Consider the following 22,121-nt stretch of genomic DNA (forward strand, 5'->3'; position numbering starts at 1 on the left):
AGAGTGTGGTATTTGGAGCCATCTATTAAATGGGACCAGTAGTAATAATAATTTCATTTAGAAAGCTCCTGAATGCTTCACTTGCTGATACGTTATCTCACCGAATTTTCACAACCTTATGGGGAAGGTACTGTAATATTATTCTCATTTTACAACTGAGAAAACTAAGGCACAGAGGAGTTAAGGCATTTACCCAGCATCATACAGCTGGTACATGGCAGAGCGGGGATTTGAACCCAGGTAGTCTGACTCCACAGTCATTGTCCTAAGAGTCTCAGGGCCATTGTGACCTTGATATAATTCTTAACCTCAAAGAGTTGTTGTAAGAATGAGAAGTAAAATACTTAGCAAGGCATCTACCACAAAATAAGCAATTAATGAATCATAATGATCATTTTTTATATTACAAAACAGCCTTTCCTAAAGGCTGGAGTGGATTGGGCTCCTGCAAAGATGTCTCCTTTCTGTCTCCCAAGTCTCCTGGCTTCATTATCTGTACCACCTCCTTCTTTGTTTCTTAAAAAGTATGAATGAGGAAGAGGGTGGGGACAGTGGTACCTGGAGTTCACTTCAGCAGGTACTCCCTGAGCACCACTCTGGGCCAGGGTTATCCTGAAAGGCAGGAGGAATGCCGATATTAAATAGATTGTGGTCCCTGCCATCCATGAATTCACAATCTGGGAGGGGAGATGACACAGAAACAGATCATTTTAATACTGTCTCCTCAGATGGATCTTAGGCAGCACATCAGATCCCATTGCCCACAGCTCATACCACTACTAGCAGGGCATGAATGACTTGCTATTATATTAATTGTTGAAATAATCATCCTGTTAATATCCTTGTCGTCATTAAAGCAGATGTTATTAATGTAGAAAGTTGTAATACTTCAGAGAAGGTCAGCAGCTACTCAAAGGAGACTTTTAACGTGCTCAATTGGAAAAACCTATTTTATTTTAATGCGGGGGTCGTGGTGGCACTCCTAAACTGCCAGTAGAGCTGAGGGAGTCCTTGGCTTGAGGAATGTACTATGGGGAAGGATTTATGACCCTCAGGCCACCCCGCTGGCCACCCGATGTGCTGCTTAGTTATCACATACTTTATAGTTTCTTGTACGCAGGCACATTTTTTTATTTGGCAGAAGGAGCAAGAAGCGGGGAGGTAGCTTTCTGAGGCAGTACATCTGCCAAGAGAGGCAGTGACTGAGCTCCCGCTGAGATTGGCTGGCGCTATGCCAGGGCAGTAAGGGTTTCTTGAGCATATGTATTATTGCAGGAGGTACCTCCAGTTAGTGATCCATGAGCATTATTGGAGCCCCTGCCATGTGCCTAGCAATGCGCTAGGTGCTGTGAAAAATACCCCAAAACTTCTTCACTGCTTGGCAAGAGAAGACTAACATATGAGACAAAAAAAGTTGACACAGTGGGATGTTGTGATCGGGGTTTGGCTTCTGTAGTTCAGATGCTCAACACCTATAGGGACTTCTGAGGCCCTTCTTACTGAGCTTTCTTCTGCATATGACATAGGACTGGGTCATGGCTCCCATGAAGTCCAAGCTCTTCAACAGTCCCCAAGGGCTTTCTGATCTGGCCTTTTCCAGGCTCTCTGCTATCATCTCTTGCAACATCCAGTCTTAGACTCTACACTCCAGCGAAACCGCAATACATATTATTATTCACTCAGTGTGGAAACACTGTTCAGTTTCCACAACTTTGCTCATGCTATTTCCTCTTTCCTAAGTGTTTCCTCTCATCTATGTATGGGTCAACTTCAACTTATCCCTATGGACAAGATCAGAACTTGTTGATGACTCCTTGCTGACTGCCTCCTCTTCCTTCTGTCCTGTCCCTTTGGTAAGTGACATGCCTCTGAGTCCCCACGTGTTCCTATCATAGCCCTTATCCAGATGAAAGGGATGAAACATAGTTTCTGGTTTTCATCACTGGACTGTGTGGACCGTGAATTCCTCTGGGGCAGGGACTGTAAATACTTTGTTCACTTCCATACTTTGTACAGTGTCTGGCAGAAACAGGTACTCAATAAATGATTTTTTGATAAATGAGTAAATAAATTTTCAGCATATTATTCCTCTAAGAACCTACAATAACTTCTTCGTGGCAATCAAAAACTCTGTAGACTCAAAACTTAGTGTAACAATCGTGGGAGACTATTATTTTCATGTATACATGAAAACAACAATGAGGATTTGCTTTTCCCCTGTTAACTACCCCCACCCCCTATCCCCCCCCACCACCACACATACTAATGCAGTACATGATTCTGGTGAGGTTGCCATGAAAGTGGCATTCATTGGTGATAGCAGTGTAGATTGGTACAGCACTTTTGGACAACAATTAGGCAGAGTGTGTCTGAACCATAAAAATGTTCATACATTTTGACACAGTAATTCCACTTCTGGGACACTCTGTCCTAAGGAAATAATCCAATATATAGAATGAACTTTCCCTCAGATGCTATTATTTATAATATTGAGAAATTGGAGAAAGCTTAAATGACCACCTAAACTGTGACCAGTCTAAATTATAAATCCACTCATGGGGAAACTATGAGTTATTAAAAATGATAATTATTTTAAAATGATGCTTATTGAAAGCTATGCAGCAATAAGGACAGATACGTTATATATACTATGTTATAATGTTAGTTGAAAAAATTATGTTACAGAATTGAATCAGTGATCTAACTATGTAATCCAAATATTACATAGCACAAGAAAAAACACTGGAAGGCAGTATACCAAGATGCTAACAATAGTTATGTCCTATAGAGGGGTTGGGGTTTAGGTGATTACTTACGGTAATTTCAAAAAATAAACACACAAGTACTTGGGCTTCCCTGGTGGCACAGTGGTTGAGAGTCTGCCTGCCAATGCAGGGGACACGGGTTCGTGCCCCGGTCCGGGAAGATCCCACATGCTGTGGAGCGGTTAGGCCCATGAGCCATGGCCGCTGAGCCTGCGCGTTCGGCGCCTGTGCTCCGCAACGGGAGAGGCCACAACAGTGAGAGGACCACGTACCGGAAAAAAAAAAAAAAACCAAATAAACACACAAGTACAAACACCCAAATTAATGGCCAAGAATTTTGAAATAATAAAGCAAAACTTTAATTTTGGTTTTAAGCAAAGGAGGCATGTAGTGATATTGTGACGGTGTGGAGGATGAATTGAGTGGTAATATGAATGGAGAAAGAAGGGCTACATTCTAAAAATATTTAGGAGGCCAAATCAGCAGGGCTTGGTTTTAGTATGTGAATCAGGAAATGATTCACTGTGTGGAGGGAAGAAGTATATGGAAGTATGCCTAGTAGAGAATATCAGCTCAGGGAATTTAATGACTTGTCCAAGGTCACACAGTTAGTAAGTAAATGATTGATTGATCCTGATCTGTCTCTATCCAAAGCTCATGCTCCTGCAGTTGAGAATCTATCTATTAAAGTTTGGGGAAAACTTTTTTTTTTTTTAATACCAGCTATTGCAGTATAGAAACATGTTTAGTGTAGTGTCTTTTTTGAGGGGAAAGGGGACCAGAAAGGATTAGTTAATTCTTTCTAAGAGGATGACGGGGGGAAAAGACCGTAGAGACCACAGCTGCTTCTGTCATGATCAGTTGAATAAATTAGTTTAGAAGTTCATTAGGTATTGGGCATGTTATGCTTATTATTTTGGGGGCTGGCTTTTTTTTCCCCCTAAGTTGTTGTGGTTCATTGGTTTACTTTTTTGGTTTTTTAAAATTTATTTAATTAATTAATTTATTTTTGGCTGTGTTGGGTCTTCGTTGCTGTGCGCGGGCTTTCTCTATTGTGCCGAGCCGGGTCTACTCTTCGTTGCGGTGCATGGGCTTCTCATTGCGGTGGCTTTTCTTGTTGCAGAGCACGGGCTCTAGGTGCACAGGCTTCAGTAGTTGTGGCTCGCCGGCTCTAGAGTGCAAGCTCAGTAGTTATGGCGCACGGGCTTAGTTGCTCCGTGGCATGTGGAATCCTCCCACACCAGGGCTCGAACCCATGTCCCCTGCACTGGCAGATGGATTCTTAAGCACTGTGTCACCAGGGAAGCCCTCATTGGTTTACTTTTATTTGATGCTCGTGGTGGCTGGGCCTCCTGAACTTAGGTATGCAAATGTGTACTATATTACATGCAAATGAACATTTTGGTCATTACGCCAAGTTTATCAATGATGCTGCAGCTATGGGAGTGAGAGAGTTCAGATTGGCAGCTTCCAGCAAGGGACATTTATCTAAGCAGCTCCCTGAAGGGGTCACCTGAGCAATAAATGCCCCATCCCCATATTGCATCATATAGACTAGTCCAAGAAAAGGCGGTTGTAAGTTTGATACTTGGGGTCAGATACCTAGCCCTTCAGGAAGAACTCAGTTCATACCAATGTGCTCATTATGTGACCCTGGGCAACTGCCTTTGTCTTTCTGCACTAGGGTTTACTCATCTGTAAAGCGGGTTGACTTATAATCCCTTAGAGGATTGTTGTGTATGAATTTGGTAGCTTTAGTGAAGAGGCTTGTAAACCACGTTTAAGGAGTTGGACTTGATTCTTGGTGGTGCGAAGCTGCTGAAGGGTCTTAAACAGGAGACAAGGATGCACTTGCTCAGTGGTTCACTCAAGAGGCAGAGCTTAGTAATATTTGTTGAATTAATGTTGTTACCAGAGGGACATAGTGGCTATGACAGTGGCATCATTCTCAGTGGTCCTCTTTGGACCAAACATACAGCACTGTGGGGTGATGCTTAGAGCCCTGAGTTGTGTTTAGATCAGCACCCTGGACAGAGGTCAGCTTTCTTTTCTCCTGTCTGAATGTGGGAAATTAAATATGTATATTTATATGCCAGTGCATACGTTTTCGGCAGGATCAAGCCTTAGTGGGACTGTGAGGGGTAGCATTAGGTGTTTTCAAGGAGAAGGATTGTTGTAATGAAGAAAATACTGATTTCACAGGAAAGGATTTTAATCAACTGCCCTTATACCTGAGGGGCACAGTGCTTGGCTGCAGTGCCAAGTTGTGTACCATCTACCGCCTACTTCCAGCCAACTGGCTCACTGCCAGGGTGCCTCTGTCTAGGAAGACCTGCAGGAGCTGTCCATCCCAGGGAATATCCCTGTCCACATTTTTGTAGCAATCTCAGGTAACAGTACACTCCCCTATGTTATCTCCTTTGACCCTCACAACAACCTGCACTGCAAGTGAGCAGGGCAGGGATTTTCATCCCCATTTCACAGATGGGGAGCCTGAACCTCAGAGAAGCGAAGTGCCTTCCCAAGTTCACACAGCTAGTGGAAGTGGGGTTCAGGACCTGGGACTCCACAGGCAAGCAGGAATTCAAAGCTAATAATCCCCTGTTACTATTTTAACTTGGGGCAGGGTCTGTCTTGGGAGGGGTTAGGCCGCCCTCTCTGTTCCTCCAATAGGAAAATGGGGACGTGTACACTACTATGGCACAACCTGCTGCAGCCTTGCTCAGAATAGAGTAGCCACAGAATGTGGAGGTTCCATCGGAGATACCGAACAGTGAGCCAGCAGAGGTTTCTTGCAGTATCAGCCCTTGCAGCCCTGTTGCCTGGAAGGGGAGAACAACCTGCCTTCTGGGTCTTCAAGGTACAAAGAGGCCTTTCTGGGAACCTTCACTTAGGGGCCTCTTGCTGCCCGCCTTCTCAAGTTGTACTCTCTGGGGACTGCTTTACTCTTGATACTCATTTCTGTATTCATTTAACACTTAATGAGTGCCTACTCCCATGATTCCTTTTATGTTCAAGGCACATTTCCAGATACTAAAATTTATTGCATCCACAATGATAGTATTCTTTCCTTGATCATAGTTCAGCTCTAGATTAATGTTACAGTAGAACTCACTACCTTTCATACTCACAAGAAAAAGTTCTTCTGGGTTCTAACAATAACAATACTAATAACAGTAGCATATTTCTGATGTGCCAGACATTGTTTTAAACATGAATTAGATTGTTTTATCCTCCAGCAACCCTAGAGATATGTATCACTACCCCCATTTTATAGGTGAGGTAACTGAAGCATAAAGAACTTAAGACACTTACTGAGGGTCATGTCACACAGCTGGTTCAGTGGCAGAATGAAGGCATTTGGCTTCAGAGGTTACTCTCTTGACCATATTACATGGCCTCTCACATGGCAGGAAACATTTAGGCTTTGATTCCTGCTTGATGGCAGCACCCTGTTCACAGCAGCAGGTTGTACCTCTCTAGACACCGTGTCATACGACCCACTCAGCTCTGGGTTGTGCTGAAAAATAGTACTACCCTATTAGCTCAGTTAGAACAGAAAGAAGTTATGTACACCGATGAAATTTTATCCATGCACCTGGAAGATTCAAGGTACATTATTATGTCTTGGCACACTGGTTAAGAGCTCCTCATCTGCCCCAGCCAGTCACACTGTTGGGTGTACAGTGGCATTCAAGAATGAATCTGATATCCATCTTGCTGTCAATAAACTCACTAGTGGGAGAGAGAAGACTACTGTGTAAATAGCTATGATACAAGACTGAAAATTAGAAATACCAAAAAGAAGAGTTACAACATGCTTCCCCTTCCTGGCTGGTTTCCTCATGTCCTCTAGTCTGGGGAGAGAGGGTCTAGAAGTACTAGCCTCTTCAGGCACATGCCTTCCTTTCAGATCACTGGGCTTCAGGAAGGTGTTAGTCCTCATTAAGCCTGGATCATCTTGACTTGCAGGATATAGCATGATCTAGGGCAGATGAGCAAGATAAATCACCTCCTAAAGCGTTTGGTGGCAAATCCTTGAACTCATCATTGACCTGCATCCTCTTCTCTCTTTCTTGAGAAGAAAGGAAAAAGACTAGGATAGTTTTTTATAGTCTAACACCAAAGTCTACAAGAAATCAGGTTAAAGGACTCGAAAGAAATGAAATAAACTCTATTTTTTGTTTGCTTTGCTTTTTATAGAGGTTGACAGGGATGGGTGAGAGTGGTTTAGAGCTGTGCTACTCAAATTATAGCCCACTGAATAGATAGGATGCTAGTTCGCAAACTTGCTGGTTTGTGATGAGTACAGAAATTGAGACTAAGCACTTAGAGACCTTTACAGTAATTTGACATTTTAATTGTATTTTACAAATGTATTTGTCTGTAATGGATTGGAAGTTTAAAAAGCAAAACAACAAAAAACTGCTTCTTCACCGCAAGTAGTTTTGAGAAGTACTGTCTCAGTGTGACAAAGTGAAAAAGAGCTTCAGTCTTGTCTGTAAAACAAGATTAATAATACCTACCTCAAATTGATGTTAAGTAATATTTTGGCATACTTAATATGTGCCTGCCACTGTTCATTGTACATGTATTATCTTATTTAATTCTCACCACAACTCTGAAATAAATTTTGTTCTGAGGCTTGGATAGGTTGAGGGACTTTTCAGAAGTCAAACCCTGTGATAAGTGTGTAGGTGGGATTTGAATGGGAGCTAGCGCTCTTGACCGTTATGCCATGTTCTGTGTAAAGAGCCTGGCATGCAGGAGGGCTCCCTGTCACTCCACTTTCTCTACTTCACTAGAGGTCTGGAGACCTGCTTTCTTATTCTGTCACTGATCCTAACTTATTTTGTGACCTTGGGCAAGTCACTTATTTAAACCTTAATGATCTCATCTACCCTCAGTAGTAGGGACTATATTTTATTCATTTTTGGTTCCCCAGCATTTAGGTGGACAGGGCTTGGCATATAATGGGTATTGAGTACTGAGGCAATTGATTACACTAGATGATCTCTAAGGGTGCTTTCAGTCTCTACTCTGAACATCATAGGTACTTTATCCTCTTCCCTCTTGAGCATCATATTCCCCACCTACTCTACCGGCAGCATGACCTTATTTCCGCATGTCTGTTTGTCTTAAGCAGTCTTGATTCTGGGTACTTTGAGACAGCCCACACGATGCCCATGTTTTTACTCGTTTTTTAAATGTGTCTAGAATAAACCCACCAGAGATAACACAAGTATGGGGTGGAAGGGGCTGACTCACAAAGTCAGAAATGTGCCCTTACTCCATTCTTAGCCAGTGGGGCCTGGGCCTAGGGGCAGCTGTGCTGGCAGCCCTGCCAGGCCTGACTAATGGCTGCAGCCTGGAGCAGGGTTTTCCATGAACTTCATCGGGGTCTCCAGTAATTGGAACATGGCACCTTCTGCCTTGTAATGGATGGCAGAACAAGAGGGGCATTTGTCACTGCCTGACTTCCCTGCGGGGAAAGAGGCTCATAAGTCACAGCTGACAAACCCTTTGATGACTTTTAAACTTCATTTACAGAAAAGAATAGCTATAATCAACCAACGGCAAGCAGTGACTAATCTTGCCACATCACTGTGAGGAGCCAGCCCCTTGAGTTATGGGAAGGGGGAGGAGTCCATCCCCCAGGCTCACAGCAAGTGCTTATTGGCTCTTGGACTTGAGAGTATGCACTCAGCAAGGCTCCATGAGTTTTTTCCCAAAGGATCAGAAAGTGTTAGAAACTGATCTCCTGGCAGGTAGAGTGCATGCCTAGCACAAAGCCATTCTGGGCCAAGGTTAAGAGCACTACCTCTTGTCTCATACAGACTGGTCCCAGCTCTGCCATTTCCTAGCTTGTGTAGGACTAAGCTCCAACTAAGCTTAGTTTCCTCATTTGTGAAATGGACACTATATATACCACCACCTACCTCATAGCAGAAGACATAGTACAGTTCCTGGCATGTAGTAAGTGCTCAGCAAGTATTGGTAATGTTAACCCTGGAAGGGCCCTTCGTGGTCACATGCTCCCAAACTCATGGTCATGTGGTACATCAGCAGCGAAGCCAGGACCAGTCTTCCTATTGGAGCATGGAGGGGATGACCTCTGGCAAAAATAAAGAAGCCAACAATCATTTGTATTTCCCCAACTCTAACTCATTGTTGGGGATTGTAAGCCCAAGTTTGTACCTACCTACCCTTTGTTGCCTTTCCCTCCATAGCTATATGGGCTGCTTGTCATAGATGCTAAACCTCAGCCTAAGGCCATAATCAAGGGTAGGGTTAGAGTGCAAGATACAGGGAGGGTAGAGTATATACTCAAACCACACTGTGGGAAGAGATGGCTGAGGCCCCAGCTCTACCTTCTGTTTCTGCTTTGGGGTCTCCCCTCATGGCCTAACAGATGCTGATACTAGTGTTAGAGTATAGGACTAGAGACCTCATGGTGTGGTAGAGAGGTGAGTCAGTGGCTCAGCAAAGCCTGGAACTCCTCCCAACCAGTGTTCTTTCCTCTCTCAGTCCCAAACAGTAGTGATTTGACAGGCATGGGGAGGGGGCACTCTACGAAGTTTTTAGGTTTGGTACCAGATAGTAGGACAAGGGAGAGAGCATGCATAGGCCCCCTACCCCTGACTCCCTTATTCTCAGGTGAAGCGTTGGAGCACTGGGAGACAACCTGGGTAAAGAGGATTAGAGCTGGAATGTGGAGGATCTAGACTGCCAGGCTAGATTCATCTCTTGGCGTAGGGCATTGGGCATTTGAGTTTCTTGTGTAAATATCTACTGGTCTCAGCCATTATACTGGGCACTTTACAAATATTGTCACTAATCCTGGGAGGTTGGTATAGTTCCTATTTTGCAGTTGAGGAACCTGAGGCCCAGTGAGGATAAGAGACATGTCCAGGGCTATGTCTCATAAGTGGTAGGACCGGGATTAGAACTCAGTCCTGTCTGACTGCAGAGCCGTTTCTGCTATTTCATGTTTATTCTTTTGTTATTAGGAAACAGTCAAGAAACAGGTTCCTGGAGAGAAGACTTTCTTAAAAACAAGTAGAGGACAAGGCCCATAAACACTGTTCCCCAGCACCTCCACAGTGCCAGCACAGAGGAGAATACTCAAAAATGTTTGTTGAATGAGTGAAGGAGATAGGAGTTGGGTAATAGAAATAGGTATAATCCCCTATTCATTTATAGTATGTTACAGATGTACAGAGAACTTTCACATCAATTAGCCTACTTGATTTTTATATCAGATTTGAAAGGTAGTCAGGAAAAAGATTCTTTCTATTTTCAGAATAGGTTGATAAGACTCAGAAATTACGAGACTTGTTTCAGGTCACATGACTAAGAGCAGCGGAGCCAAGCCTCCTGAGCCTGCAGCCTAGACCCCTTAAACTCTCCACCCATTCCAGGGGCCCTCAGTGTTCAGGTTGTTGGGAACTAGGATTTCTCTTGGGAGTGGGAATGGTCAAGAACTAAAGAGCATTCCTTGGGAAATTAGTCCTGGCCAGTAATGATCATTTGGGCAGTGATAATGAGCTGGGGCCTGGAGAGTTTAATGAGATTAACAGATGTTCTGTCATCCCTAGCCACCTGGTAACCAGGAGCCTCTGGACCAAGGAGGCCCTAGTTACTGATCAGTATAATTGCTTGGCTTCTCCCCATCACTGATAGCTATTTTCCTTTAAAGTCACCCAGAGGGCTCCAGGGTTATCTAAGGGCAGAGGTCTGGCCACAGGCTGGTGTGACCACTCATCCCCATGCTTGGGAATAAGGCTGGAGATGTCCAGCAGAACGGGCCGAGAGAGAGGCTCTAGATAGCACTGGTTGTGGGGGATGGGGACCAAGAGCAGCAGAGATCCAGTGCTGAGGAGGATTTACAGAGTTGGAGAAGTGGGTGTTCTGATGGTTGAGTGCCTCAGAGGTCAGGCTGAAGACTAGGTCTTGATAGGCAGCATTGGGAGGGCATGAGGTTTGATAAGGCAGAGTCACAGGCTTAGAATAGTTGAGACAGTGGCATGTAGGTGTCAAACAAGAAGCCTGGATTCAAGTCCCCTAGCTACTCCCTTCACCAACTGGGGGACCTTAAGTAAGTCCCATATCTTTGCTGATGATCCTCAGCTTTTTCATCTATAAAATGGGATTAACAGTGTCAGGCTCAAGAAAATAAACTGGGGTTTTCTTTACTAAAATCCTGTGCAAATACGAAGCATTGTAGTAGAAAAGGGAAAGGGGTGAGGAGGACCAAGGAGAGGGTGTGGCTGGCTCAGGGTGACACACTCTTACAATGGGAATCAGTACCCAAGGCATCTCTATGCATAGGTTTTTGGAGTCAAACAGACCTGGGTTCCAGTTATGGTTTTGCTCTGTTAACCAGTTACTTGGTCTCTCTGAGCTTTCTTTCCCTATCTAAATTACCTCCTCATAGGGCTGTTGTGAGAATTAAATAAGGTGAGGTTTGTAAAGTCTCTTGACACATAGTTGGCAGTCAGTAATTAGAGGCTATTCTTACTGTGGTGCCCCTCTGGGAGGCTCGTTTACTCAAAGTTCAGGGGTTCAGGTACCTTTTAGGGCTTTTCTGCCTTGACAAAGCCCTGTCACTTTACCACATGTTCAGGCTTGGCTCTTCCAAAACATAGCTTCCATCTGAAATGTTTCATCTGGGGAAAATGATTTGTTTTTTGCCAAATTTTCTTTTCTTATTAGCCTGAAGGAGCCAGCCCATCCCTTTGAGCTGTAAATTGCATTTCAAAGCCTGTGTTCCTATGGGTTTTAATTAGCTTAAGATCCCAGCTTTTATGCAGCAGTTGTTTTAGCAGGTAAAAGTGAAGATATTTATTTGGGAGCCAGTCCCCAGTTTTCTCAAACACAGCGTATCTAGACTGCCTTCTCCAAGCTTCTCACTGTCCTGGGGACTTGTCTCCTGGCAGCCCAGAAGGAAAAATGAAATATAAGAACCCTAGACGTAGAGTCAGAGGACCTGTGGGGTTCTTGGCCCTGCTACTCACTGGCTATGGCATCCTGGCCATGTCCATTCCCCTCTGTTCCTCAGAGTAAGAGCATATAAGCTCCATGCTCACTAAGGTCCCTGCTAATCTGACATTGCAGAAGTCTGTGGGAACAAGTTGGGTTCTTGAATTCTCACCGCTCCCCCCGCCCCTGCGCACCTCCACAAGAACAATCCCTCTACCCACCTCTCCTTAGCTCATTGCTAAGCATGGGGCCTCCGGGGACTACAAACACCTTGCTCTCAATTACACAGCTAATGTGTGAGGCAGAACTTGGCCCAGGGGGGAAAATAGCTTATCAAGTCAACCAGCTTCTGCTGAATAGGATGTCAGTATTTTCTAGGGCTCCCACTCTAACCTAGTGGGAAGCCCAGAAGAGCCAAGATAGAATTGTGTGGAGAGGATTGAGTTGGGGATGGTTGGTGTGCGGACCAGGGTGTTTGGGTCACAGGCTAGAAAAAGGTGCCTGGAACCCTAGCCTCTAGTAGTCCCCCCAACTCCTCCATACCCCTACTTAAGGGCCACAGCTAGCCCTTCTCACCACCTTCTGGGATATTACCTTCACTGCCTCGTCCCTAATGTTTATTGAGCATTTACTGTGCAACTTTGTCAAGCTTGCCTCTAACATTTGCAGGGAAGAACAAGAGTATAGATGGAGACCCACGTACCATGTGTCTAAATATTCAAAGGTTATAACTTATAAGTGAGGCTAACAAATTGGTATTTTCATAACCTGGAAGACCGTATCTGAATTTGGGATTCTGTAACTGAACCTAGCAGTTCTAGGAGAGCTAGTCTGAGCATGCTTTCTTTTCATTTTGCACCCCCAACTCCATTCCTCAGTTTGAGGAGCTTCATGGACATGTGAGTGGATACTTAAGCTTTTCTGAACCCCCAGAGATACCTACCCCTTGAGATTATGTACAGCAGCAGCACAGCCTGCCCTCTGAAGAGCGTGCAGGCCTTGAAAGCAGATTGTGGGCTATTTGGTTGGGCAATACAGCGGTTAGGTTCCCGGAGCATGCTTCAGGCAGACATTTCTCCTTGGCAGTGCAGGGCAACCACATACATATATTTCCCAAGTGTCTTCTCTACAGATCAGAAAACTGACCCCCATGTGACATGGCTTCTGACTGCCTTTCCTTAGCATTGTACAGAATGTGCTCTAGTCTGACCTTGACCCTCATCTAGAATGGGCCCAGAAATGGCAATATTAGTAGAACAGAGATGTTCAACTAGTCAGAGTAACTTTTAGATCTTATAAAGAGCTTCACAGTTTGCAAAGGCCTTTTATATACATCGTCCCAAACCCCAGGTGATGAGAGAAAAGACTGGGTAGAGGCAAACCCAAAGACTTTGCTCACCAGCCAAGGAGTGAATGCTGATCCCACTATAGCACCAAGCACAGGTGCTCAGCAGTGCTTCCTGTTCAGTAGTGTTAGAGCTCACTAACACTACTAAACAGGAAGCAGTCTGAGGGAACCCAGCGATGGTCATGTCCCTGCCAGGGCAGTGGCAGAGCCAGCAGTCGTCAGTAGATCTCCGAACCGTCAACCCCCCCTTCTCTTCTTTCTGTCTTGGTCCACACACCTGACCTGGTTGGCTCCCTCCAGCCAAAGCAGGTGGCATCTCCCTGGGCCAAAACTTCATGACTTTGAGCTGTCTCCAGGAGATAGCTCTGGAGATAGCTCAAAGGAGAGAGTTATCTGATGCCCATGGAGGAGCCCCACAAATTTCTTGTATACCCATGGATGCACAAGGAATTAACCTTTGAATGGCTTGTCATCCAGGTAGGAGAGGGATTGTCAGAGAACTGTGAGGAATGGGGAACCCACATACATCGAGCGTTTCTTTCTGCATATGGGCAGTGTGTTAAGTGTTTTCACGGGCAGTCTCTTTTGTGTCCCTCACTGCTTTATAAATGTTTATGATTGGATTCAAAGGCAAACTGAGTAACAGAAGAGTTTGTCTTCCCACGCCAGCTCCAAAACTGGCACCAGCTCCTTCATCAGTAGCGGTGCCCTCTCAGCCCTCAGCCTTTACCTGCGATGACACACACTTGAGTAGTATCCTTGCTACTGCAAGCCCATAATAGGAGCAGGTTCTTCCCCAGAATCGTTCTCAGGTCCAGCGTATGGTTTCCTTGCAAACAGTACCATCTGCTGGTCAGAAAGTGCTAACTTCTAAGCTGGAGGATTGAGGAGAAAAGGGTCTTTAAAACCTAGTGGGACAAAAGATACAGATATCCCAGCTTATACTCAGCTCTTCTCTAATTCACTAAAAATTTGAAACTCCCTATGCCCTAAAATATTAGGTAAATAGGCAGGTGTTTATGGTTAGCCTAAGCTGATGAGAGTTTTTATGCATACTGCCTGGTGGTTCTTCAGCACCTTCTGCAATAGCTCTATTTAAGATAGGAGTGTTCCAAAAGGGAGTTGCACCAACCCATGTCGGTGAGCAGAAGATGGCCAAGAAGTATAAATGCCAAGGCTTACGTAGGCCTTTTCTACTGAAATTGAGCTTCCTTTTCCCTTTCCCTTTGGAGCCTGTGCCCAGATTATAATCTGTCCAGGAAGGGTAGTAGGAGAGAGTTGTACAGCCCTTTGGGGTAAAAAACATTGCCTGAGTATAGAGAGCAAAGAGCAAGTATAGTATCTCTAAGCAAAGGGGACAGAATTTGAATAGTAAGTGTAAAATGGATAACTCTAAAAAATTAATTTATTAAAAACAGTTCTCAGATAAATATGCTGACTTACTGTAGTACAGTTGACCCTTGAACAATGCAGGGGTTAATTCGAGTATAACTTACAGTCAGCCCCTTCCACATCCACAGTTCTTCAGCATCCGTGGATTCAATCAACCATGGGAACCATTCAGTATTGTATTTACTGTTGAAAAGTATTTGCATAAAAGTGGACCCATGCAGTTGAAACCTGTGTTGTTCAAGGGTCAACTGTATTTAAAGTGGATTTAGCTCTGGGAAAGAGAGTGATAAATTTGATAGAAATGGGCTTTAGGGACCAACGACCTGGGTTTGAATGCCTGTTCCTGGCAAGTTAATGAACTTGTTGGAGTCTGGTTTTGGTAAAATATGAAGCATAATGATAACACTCATGGAGTCTTTTTTTTTTTTTTACATCTTTATTGGAGTATAATTGCTTTACAGTGTTGTGTTAGTTTTCTGCTGTACAACGAGGTAAATCAGCTATAAATATACATATATCCCCATATCCCCTCCCTCTAGGTCATCACAAAGCACCAAGCTGATCTCCCTGTGCTATGCAGCAGCTCCCCACTAGCCGTCCATTTTACATTTGGTAGTGTATGTATGTCAGTGCTACTTTCTCACTTCGTCCCAGCCTCTGCTTCCCTGCTGTGTCCTCAAGTCCATTCTCTTATGTCTGCATCTTTATTCCTGCCTTGCCACTAGGTTTATCAGTACCATTTTTCTCGATTCCATATATATGCGTTAGCATACAGTATTTGTTTTTCTCTTTCTGATTTACTTCACTCTGTATGAGAGACTGTAGGTCCATCCACCTCACTATAAATAACTCAATTTAGTTCCTTTTTATGGCTGAGTAATATTCCATTGTATATATGGGCCACATCTAAATTATCCACTTATCTGTTGAACTCATGGAGTCTTGGAATTATTCAATATTGCATGCTACCCTTAGCTCACAGTGAATGCTCAGTGAGGTTTAGCTCATTTTTTTCGAAATGGCTGGTTCTAATAAAGACAGTCATGGTCCATGTCTGGATCAGACTGAGCAATTTTCTTAATATGAAGTTGTTTTAGAGCATACATTACTTGCATTTACCATGTGACCTCTTTACCATGGTTCTACATTGAAGGATCAGAAGAAAAGCTGTGGAAGATCTTCAACTTTAGATCCTGCAAGGGGTAGCATTTGAGATGAACATTAAAGAAAGAGTGGATTTGAAAGAACTGGAGTCAATATGAAACTTATGTAATGTTATAAACCAATAAACCTCAAGTGTCTCAATTAAAAGAGAAGAATTGAGTCAAGCAGACCAGGGTTCAAATCCCTGTCCTGTTATTCACTAGCATTGTGACCTCTGACTTTGCATTTCCTCCCTTATAAAATGTCCTAATTCTGCTTATCATGTCAGTACCAAACGACAGAACATATGTAAAACACCTATATGAGGTCAGCAGCCAGTGAAATGAACAAAAATGGGGAAGCTGGATGCTGTAGGGGCGTGTGTGTAGGAAGGCACAAAGCAATCCAGTTTAGTCAGGTTGTGGGCCATGGGCAGCCCTTGAGCCCAATCCGGGTTCCCAGCCTCACAGTGGCTTTCTTTCTTCAGGTGGCCACCATGTCCTTGAAGATCCAGACAAGCAACGTAACCAACAAGAATGACCCCAAATCCATCAACTCTCGGGTTTTCATCGGAAACCTCAACACAGCTGTGGTGAAGAAGTCTGATGTGGAGACCATCTTCTCCAAGTATGGCCGTGTGGCCGGCTGTTCTGTGCACAAGGGCTATGCCTTTGTCCAGTATGCCAATGAGCGCCATGCCCGGGCAGCTGTGCTGGGAGAGAATGGGCGGGTGCTGGCTGGGCAGACCCTGGGTAAGCATCTCTCCATGGCCCTGCCCCTGGATTTCTCCTGGGCAGGTGCTGGCCTGCATTCTTTAGCTTCCCTCTTATCCTCTTTTCTATCTTCTCCAACCGTCACCCACTATAAGATCAGTGCCTGTATGGGAAAATTTTAAAAGTTTCAGGAAAACACTTCTGTTCTGTCCCTGCTTTCACAGTGTAAGCGTTCCAGTTAAAATGCAGATTCCCCAGAGAAAGGGAACAGAGTGGACTAGCACAGCCTCTTACATTGGGCTGCATTTGGCTTAGGTTAGAACCCTTTCTGAGAGCCAGGAGGAGGGGCTGGGAGCATAAGGTGAAGCAGGTGCTCTTGGTCGCGGTGCTATGTACATGAGATGTGGCCGTGCTGGAGGCCTGCCCTGGAGCCTGTATAGTGTTTGTATATGTTCACGTACTTCGGTATGTTTGTGTATGTTTGAGAAGGATATGTGTCCCTGAATATGTGGTATGTGGATGTAACTGAACATGTGGGGAATATGTGGACACATACTTTACTTACATGTATATATGTAGAGTTATGTGTGTATCAGAATATACTTGAGTGTGTAAGCAGATATTCATGTATTCATTTACCAAATATTTATTGAGGTCCTAACATTTGCTGAACTCTGCTGTAGGCATAAAGATGTTTGGTAGAAGGTTTGTGTAAATGTGCATTGGCTCATTTGCATATGGGCAGTTAAGTATAGGATGTTGGAGCCACGTCTGAGTGTAGTTGAGAGTGTGTGATCTTATTTCCTGGATATGTGAACGTATGTGTGAGGATGTGTGTCTGATGTATGCGTTTATGTGAGTGTACTTGAGAAGGCATATAATTTGATGTACGTGGCCGTGTGTGTGTGTGATTGTGAGCATGCATGCATGTATCTGAATGTATCTGAATGTGTAAACAACTATATGCATGTGATGTGTGGGTATGAGTCTAATTTGTGAAGACACCTGTTGTCCATGTTAGTGAGCGAAGTCCATGTGTATCTCATGTAAACACATAAATTGCTGCACACGTGCATGAGGGTGATATTTGTATGGGTGCTGATATCCTGTCAGCATCTGACTCTGCCTTCTCCCTCCATACAGACATCAACATGGCTGGAGAGCCAAAGCCCAACAGACCCAAGGGGCTAAAGAGAGCAGCATCTGCCATATACAGGTGGGGCGCTCTGTCTTGTTTGTCTGTCTCTGGGTGGGATTGGTTCCTCTTTCCACAGAGGGAGTGAACACTGGTGGTGACGGTATGCCAAGCCTAGAATTTGGGGAGGTGTTTGGAGATGAGGGCCTGCGAAGAGTGGGCTGAGTGGCCGTCTCTAAGCCCCGGCCCTCTCCCCTTTGTTTCCCCAGTGGCTACAGCTTTGACTATGATTACTACCGGGACGACTTCTACGCCAGGTGAGCGGGGGAGGGGCGTGCCCAGGCATGAAACAGCCAAGCTGGAAGGGTCCTGAGAGATTGCTGGTGCAGCCCACTCAGTCCTCCAAGTGGGAACTGAAGCCCAGAGTTGTGGACAGGCATCTGTCCAAGGCTGCTCTGCAAGTTAGTGGCAGAGCTGGGACTAGGGTCCAGTTCTATAGGTGCCCAGGCCAGAGCTCTCCCCAGCCCACACTGTCTCCCAACTCTCTGACCGCCCCTCCCCTTCCTAATCCTGGGGTGGGACTCAATGGGACTGGACAGCCAGGGGACCTATAAATGTAGCAAGTTGGAATACAAAACAGGTACAGGGCCAGGTGCAGGGAATTTGAGCCCTCACGCTTCTGCTGTTCAGTTTCCTTACCTCTCTGAGGTGCCCAGCCAGCTGAAGGAACCTCAGAGCTCAGTCTGAGCTTCTTAGCCTTATGTTTATAGCCAAGAGGCCAGCAGTCCTTTGGAGGTCTGAATTAGTCCCTGGTAGGCTGTGGCCCACCCCCAAGCCTACCCAGACCCCAGCGTCCATGGCACCAGCCACATTCTTGTGGAAATCATGGTGGGGGCTGGCCCAAGCTTCTCCTCCTTCCTGCTTCTCTCCCTCCCTCCCTCCCTCTCAGCCTGCCCCAGGCTGTCCCAGAAGAACAGACCTCTCTGAGCCTCAGTTTTCTCACCTGTGAGTGGTTTCAGGAGACAGTGCAATGTAGTGGAAAGTGCCCTAGCCTGGGAATCAGAAGACCTGGGTGCTAATCTCAGCTCTGCCACTGAATAGAGTGCACAACTTTGGGCAAATCCCCTCCCAGTTTGAAATGGGCTTGTACCAAGTGATCCCTCAGGTCTCTTCCAGCTCTGGGATTCTGTGGTTCAGTGATTCTGACCAAGGCCAGAGCCGCCCCCTCCCCTTAGGGGCAGAAATGCAGGGTCTGGGACTGGGTCCATTCCCAGAGACTCTCCATCTCCAGCCATCACCACCCCAGGGCAGGGGCTCCCTAAACAAAGGAGTACCAAGGCATGGGGCGTTGAATTGCCTAGTGATGGCAGGTAACCTGGCTGTCATCAGGAAAGTGATCCCATAGTATACCCCTGTGGCTGCTGTTCTGTGCAGAAAGGTGGTAGCAGCAGCAGCGGTGGGAGAAACCCCTACTTGGCTTACTGAGTTTCTGCCTGATCAGGAAGAGAAGCCCTCCTGGAAAGGGCTGGGTGATGGCGTCGGGGGTGCAGCATACTGTCTGGTATAGAGGGTCTGACCGTGCTGCCTAACCTTGATACTCCACTGGGCCCCCTGCCCCTCCATCCTCAAAGTCGAGTGAGAAGGATGGGGTGACTGGGGCCCAGAATGAGGAAAGGGGCTTGGACTCCAGCCTCATGCCTCTGAGGTCATAGGCCCCTGAGTTGAGGGTCTCGGTACCCTGGCCCTTCACCTATCACACCTTCTAACGTGTGTTTTTAACCAAGTTCTCTCATGCTCTACCCTCACGGCAGCCTTGGGGGATGTGGGGGGCACAGAGTTTGGGGTAGCCATCCTCACTAGGCAGATGGGAAAACTGAGGCTTAGGCAGGCTTAGGGATTGACTCTCACTCCCTCACCTCTCTGTTTCCAGCTGGGGATTTGTACTGCTTTAGGGAGATTTGCAAACTCTGACCAGAGCTCGGGGTACAGTTGACTGAGCAGAAGTAGGTCAGGTAATAGAGCAGGACTGGGTGTCAGGGTGATCTAGGGAAGTCTTCTTTCTGGGGCTGTTGTCAGTTTGCTCCTCTGTTGAATGGGGCTATAACCATTACCACCTGTCACCTCCCCTGCTCTTACCCAGCTTGAATGGTAGGAAAGGTGGATGTAGTAAGGTCACTGAGGTCCAGAAAGCCCTTCCTCTTCACCCTCAGGACCTAACTGGGAGCAGGATGAGGTATACAGTACAGGCTACCCAGCCCTTCACCAGCCCTACATGTGTTGGTCTAGAGTCACAGTGCCCTCTGGTGGCCACAGGCCATGCTGCAGCCTCTGGCCCGTTTGCTCTCACAGGCTCTTCGACTATCGGGGCCGCCTGTCACCAGTGCCAGTGCCCAGGGCAGTCCCTGTGAAGCGACCCCGGGTCACAGTCCCCTTGGTCCGACGTGTCAAAACCACCATACCTGTCAAGCTCTTTGCCCGCTCCACAGCCATCACCACCACCGGCTCAGCCAAGATCAAGTGTGAGTGACTATATCTTCTTCCTAGGTAATTTTTATTTTTGTCATTAGCAAAATAATAGAATTACATTTTTTTACATTGGAAAATAGATAAAGGAACAAATCTCCCACAGTTCTGCAGCTCTAATACAACCAAGTGAGTATTTTCATGCATTTCTAAGAGGAAAAGACCGACATTTGTGGAGGAGGGTCTTGGGTTAGGCACAGAGTCCAGTGCTGTGACGTGGAGCCCAGTGAGGAAATGGTGTCATCTTTCCTTTAGTAAGCACAAGGACAGGTCCACACAGGCTCGCTACTCCACATTCATTCTGGTGTGCACACGTGGTCAGGCACCCAGGAAATCTGATTGTAAAACACTCACATTTACACACCTTGAAAGACAGATACCACTCTCTAACATAAGCAAAGACACATGCTTGCTCAGGTGCACACAGAGGTACACACCACACACCTCCATTCTTATCCATCCCCAGTCCCTTTCAGAGTTGGAGGGGTCGGGGATGGTGGGGGAGATCCAGGTTCACAAGGGCCTCCAGAAAGTCTCAGGGGGAAGCCACAGGCAGCTCAGGCCTTTTCCCTGGCCAGAAAAAGACCGTGGACAAGGATAGTTTCTGCCACTGGCCTGTCTTCCTAGTTGACAGAATGGGGCTAGGGTCTTGTGTTAGTGTCAAGCTCCCAGCCCTTAGGTGACATCCCTGTACTCCCTCCACTCTCAGTAAAGAGCAGTGAGCTGCGTACCATCAAGACAGAGCTGGCCCAGATCAAGTCCAACATCGATGCCTTGCTGGGTCGCTTGGAGCAGATTGCCGAGGCGCAGAAGTCCAATCCAGGTCAGCTTCCAAGGGTCCCTGCCCAGATCAGTGGCCAGGGGCACAGGGCAGAGTGTGGGGAGGACAGTGCATGGGGCAGAGAGGGACTGTGGCCTCCAATCCCACCTGGACCCACTGTGCTGAGGCCTAGGTTACGCTAAGGTGCTACCCTGGGCAGCTGCCCCAGGTTGATTTTTATTCCCCTCATCCCCCGCTTCCGCCTGAAGATGGCAAAAAGAAGGGCGAGAGTGGCAGTGGCAGTGGCAGCGCCATCGGCAGTGGCAGTGGCAGTAGTGGTGGCAGCAGCCGGCCACCGGCCCCCCAAGAGGACACAGCTGCTGAGGCAAGCATGCCCCAGGGAGAAGCAAAGGCTCGAGACGACGGTGATGAGGAGGGGCTGCTAACACACAGCGAGGAAGAGCTGGTGAGGGCATGCGGTGGGGGGGCAGGGGGAATTGGGACTGGGACTGGACTTTGCACGCTTGGTTGCAGGAGGGCTGCAGGGAGAAGGGGAACCTCTGAGCTGGTTGGCTGCCCTATGAGCTCCCTCCTTCCTTCCCAGGGATTCTAGTCCTGTGAGGAAGAGGGGGGAACGAACAGGGAGTACTTAGCTATTTCAGCTGCCAGTCAGAAATCCCACTGAGGACTGGGGCAGACCTCTCTCTAGCCCAAGGCCCATTCTAGACTCTGTCTTCTACATGAGTCGGAGAAGGGAAGAGTCACGGACTCAAGCAAACACACACGGTCTGCAGAGTTCCAGGGAGCACGAGGGGTTTGCCTGGGGAAGCCACGGGGAGTGTGGATATCTACTCCACCTGAGGATTTTCTAAAAGCCATTGTTGCCTCAGAATGAAAACAGGCTGTCTCAAGAGGGAGTGAGCTCTGTTTGCTATTGGAATTCTTCAGACTGAGGCAAGGAGCTCATATTAAGCGGGAAAGTAGACCAGATTCTGAGTCTATAAGATGTCTGTTGTGTGCCTAGTTCTCAGTTACCTAACACTGAGCACCAGGCCCTGTAGTTCACACTTTTTAACTTCATTTAACCTTAACAGCAGCCCTGAACTCTGCAAAGTATTACTCTTGTCACATTTTACACCATGAAGAAACTGAGACTCAAAGGAGTCAAGTAGCTTGCCTGGGGCGTTGTAGCTAATAAGGGTTGAGCCAGGATTGGAGCCTGGCCTTCAGCGGGTCTGTGAATTTTCTCCACATGGCTGGGTTCTGGTGTGAGGACAGATAGGCTTATGGCCATAACAGTTGAGAGGTCTTTCTCATGCCCAGCCTGTCTCTTCTTATTTAAACCTAGCCTGATACCCCA

At 46.3% G+C, this 22,121-nt stretch overlaps 1 protein-coding gene across 15 annotated transcripts in view; it reads left to right on the plus strand.

Annotated features, from left to right (window-relative positions):
- RALY (RALY heterogeneous nuclear ribonucleoprotein) overlaps nt 1–22,121 on the plus strand; it is a 79,421-nt gene that overhangs the window by 55,322 nt on the left and 1,978 nt on the right. For 11 of the 15 annotated variants that reach the window (XM_033841254.2, XM_033841250.2, XM_033841247.2 and 8 more), the window contains 6 exons: nt 16,118–16,382; nt 17,487–17,559; nt 17,748–17,795; nt 19,792–19,997; nt 20,711–20,824; nt 21,031–21,227. In XM_033841254.2, the coding sequence (XP_033697145.1) occupies nt 16,127–16,382; nt 17,487–17,559; nt 17,748–17,795; nt 19,792–19,997; nt 20,711–20,824; nt 21,031–21,227 (894 nt within the window). In that variant the 5' untranslated portion in view covers nt 16,118–16,126. Of the gene's footprint in view, nt 1–16,117; nt 16,383–17,486; nt 17,560–17,747; nt 17,796–19,791; nt 19,998–20,084; nt 20,131–20,710; nt 20,825–21,030; nt 21,228–22,121 lie in introns of those variants that run through there. The other 4 variants (XR_004522304.2, XM_033841240.2, XM_033841241.2 and 1 more) reach the window with 4 other exon arrangements.

Source organism: Tursiops truncatus, chromosome 15 (genome assembly GCF_011762595.2).
Source record: "Tursiops truncatus isolate mTurTru1 chromosome 15, mTurTru1.mat.Y, whole genome shotgun sequence".
In the NCBI taxonomy this organism is placed as follows: Eukaryota; Metazoa; Chordata; class Mammalia; order Artiodactyla; family Delphinidae; genus Tursiops; species Tursiops truncatus.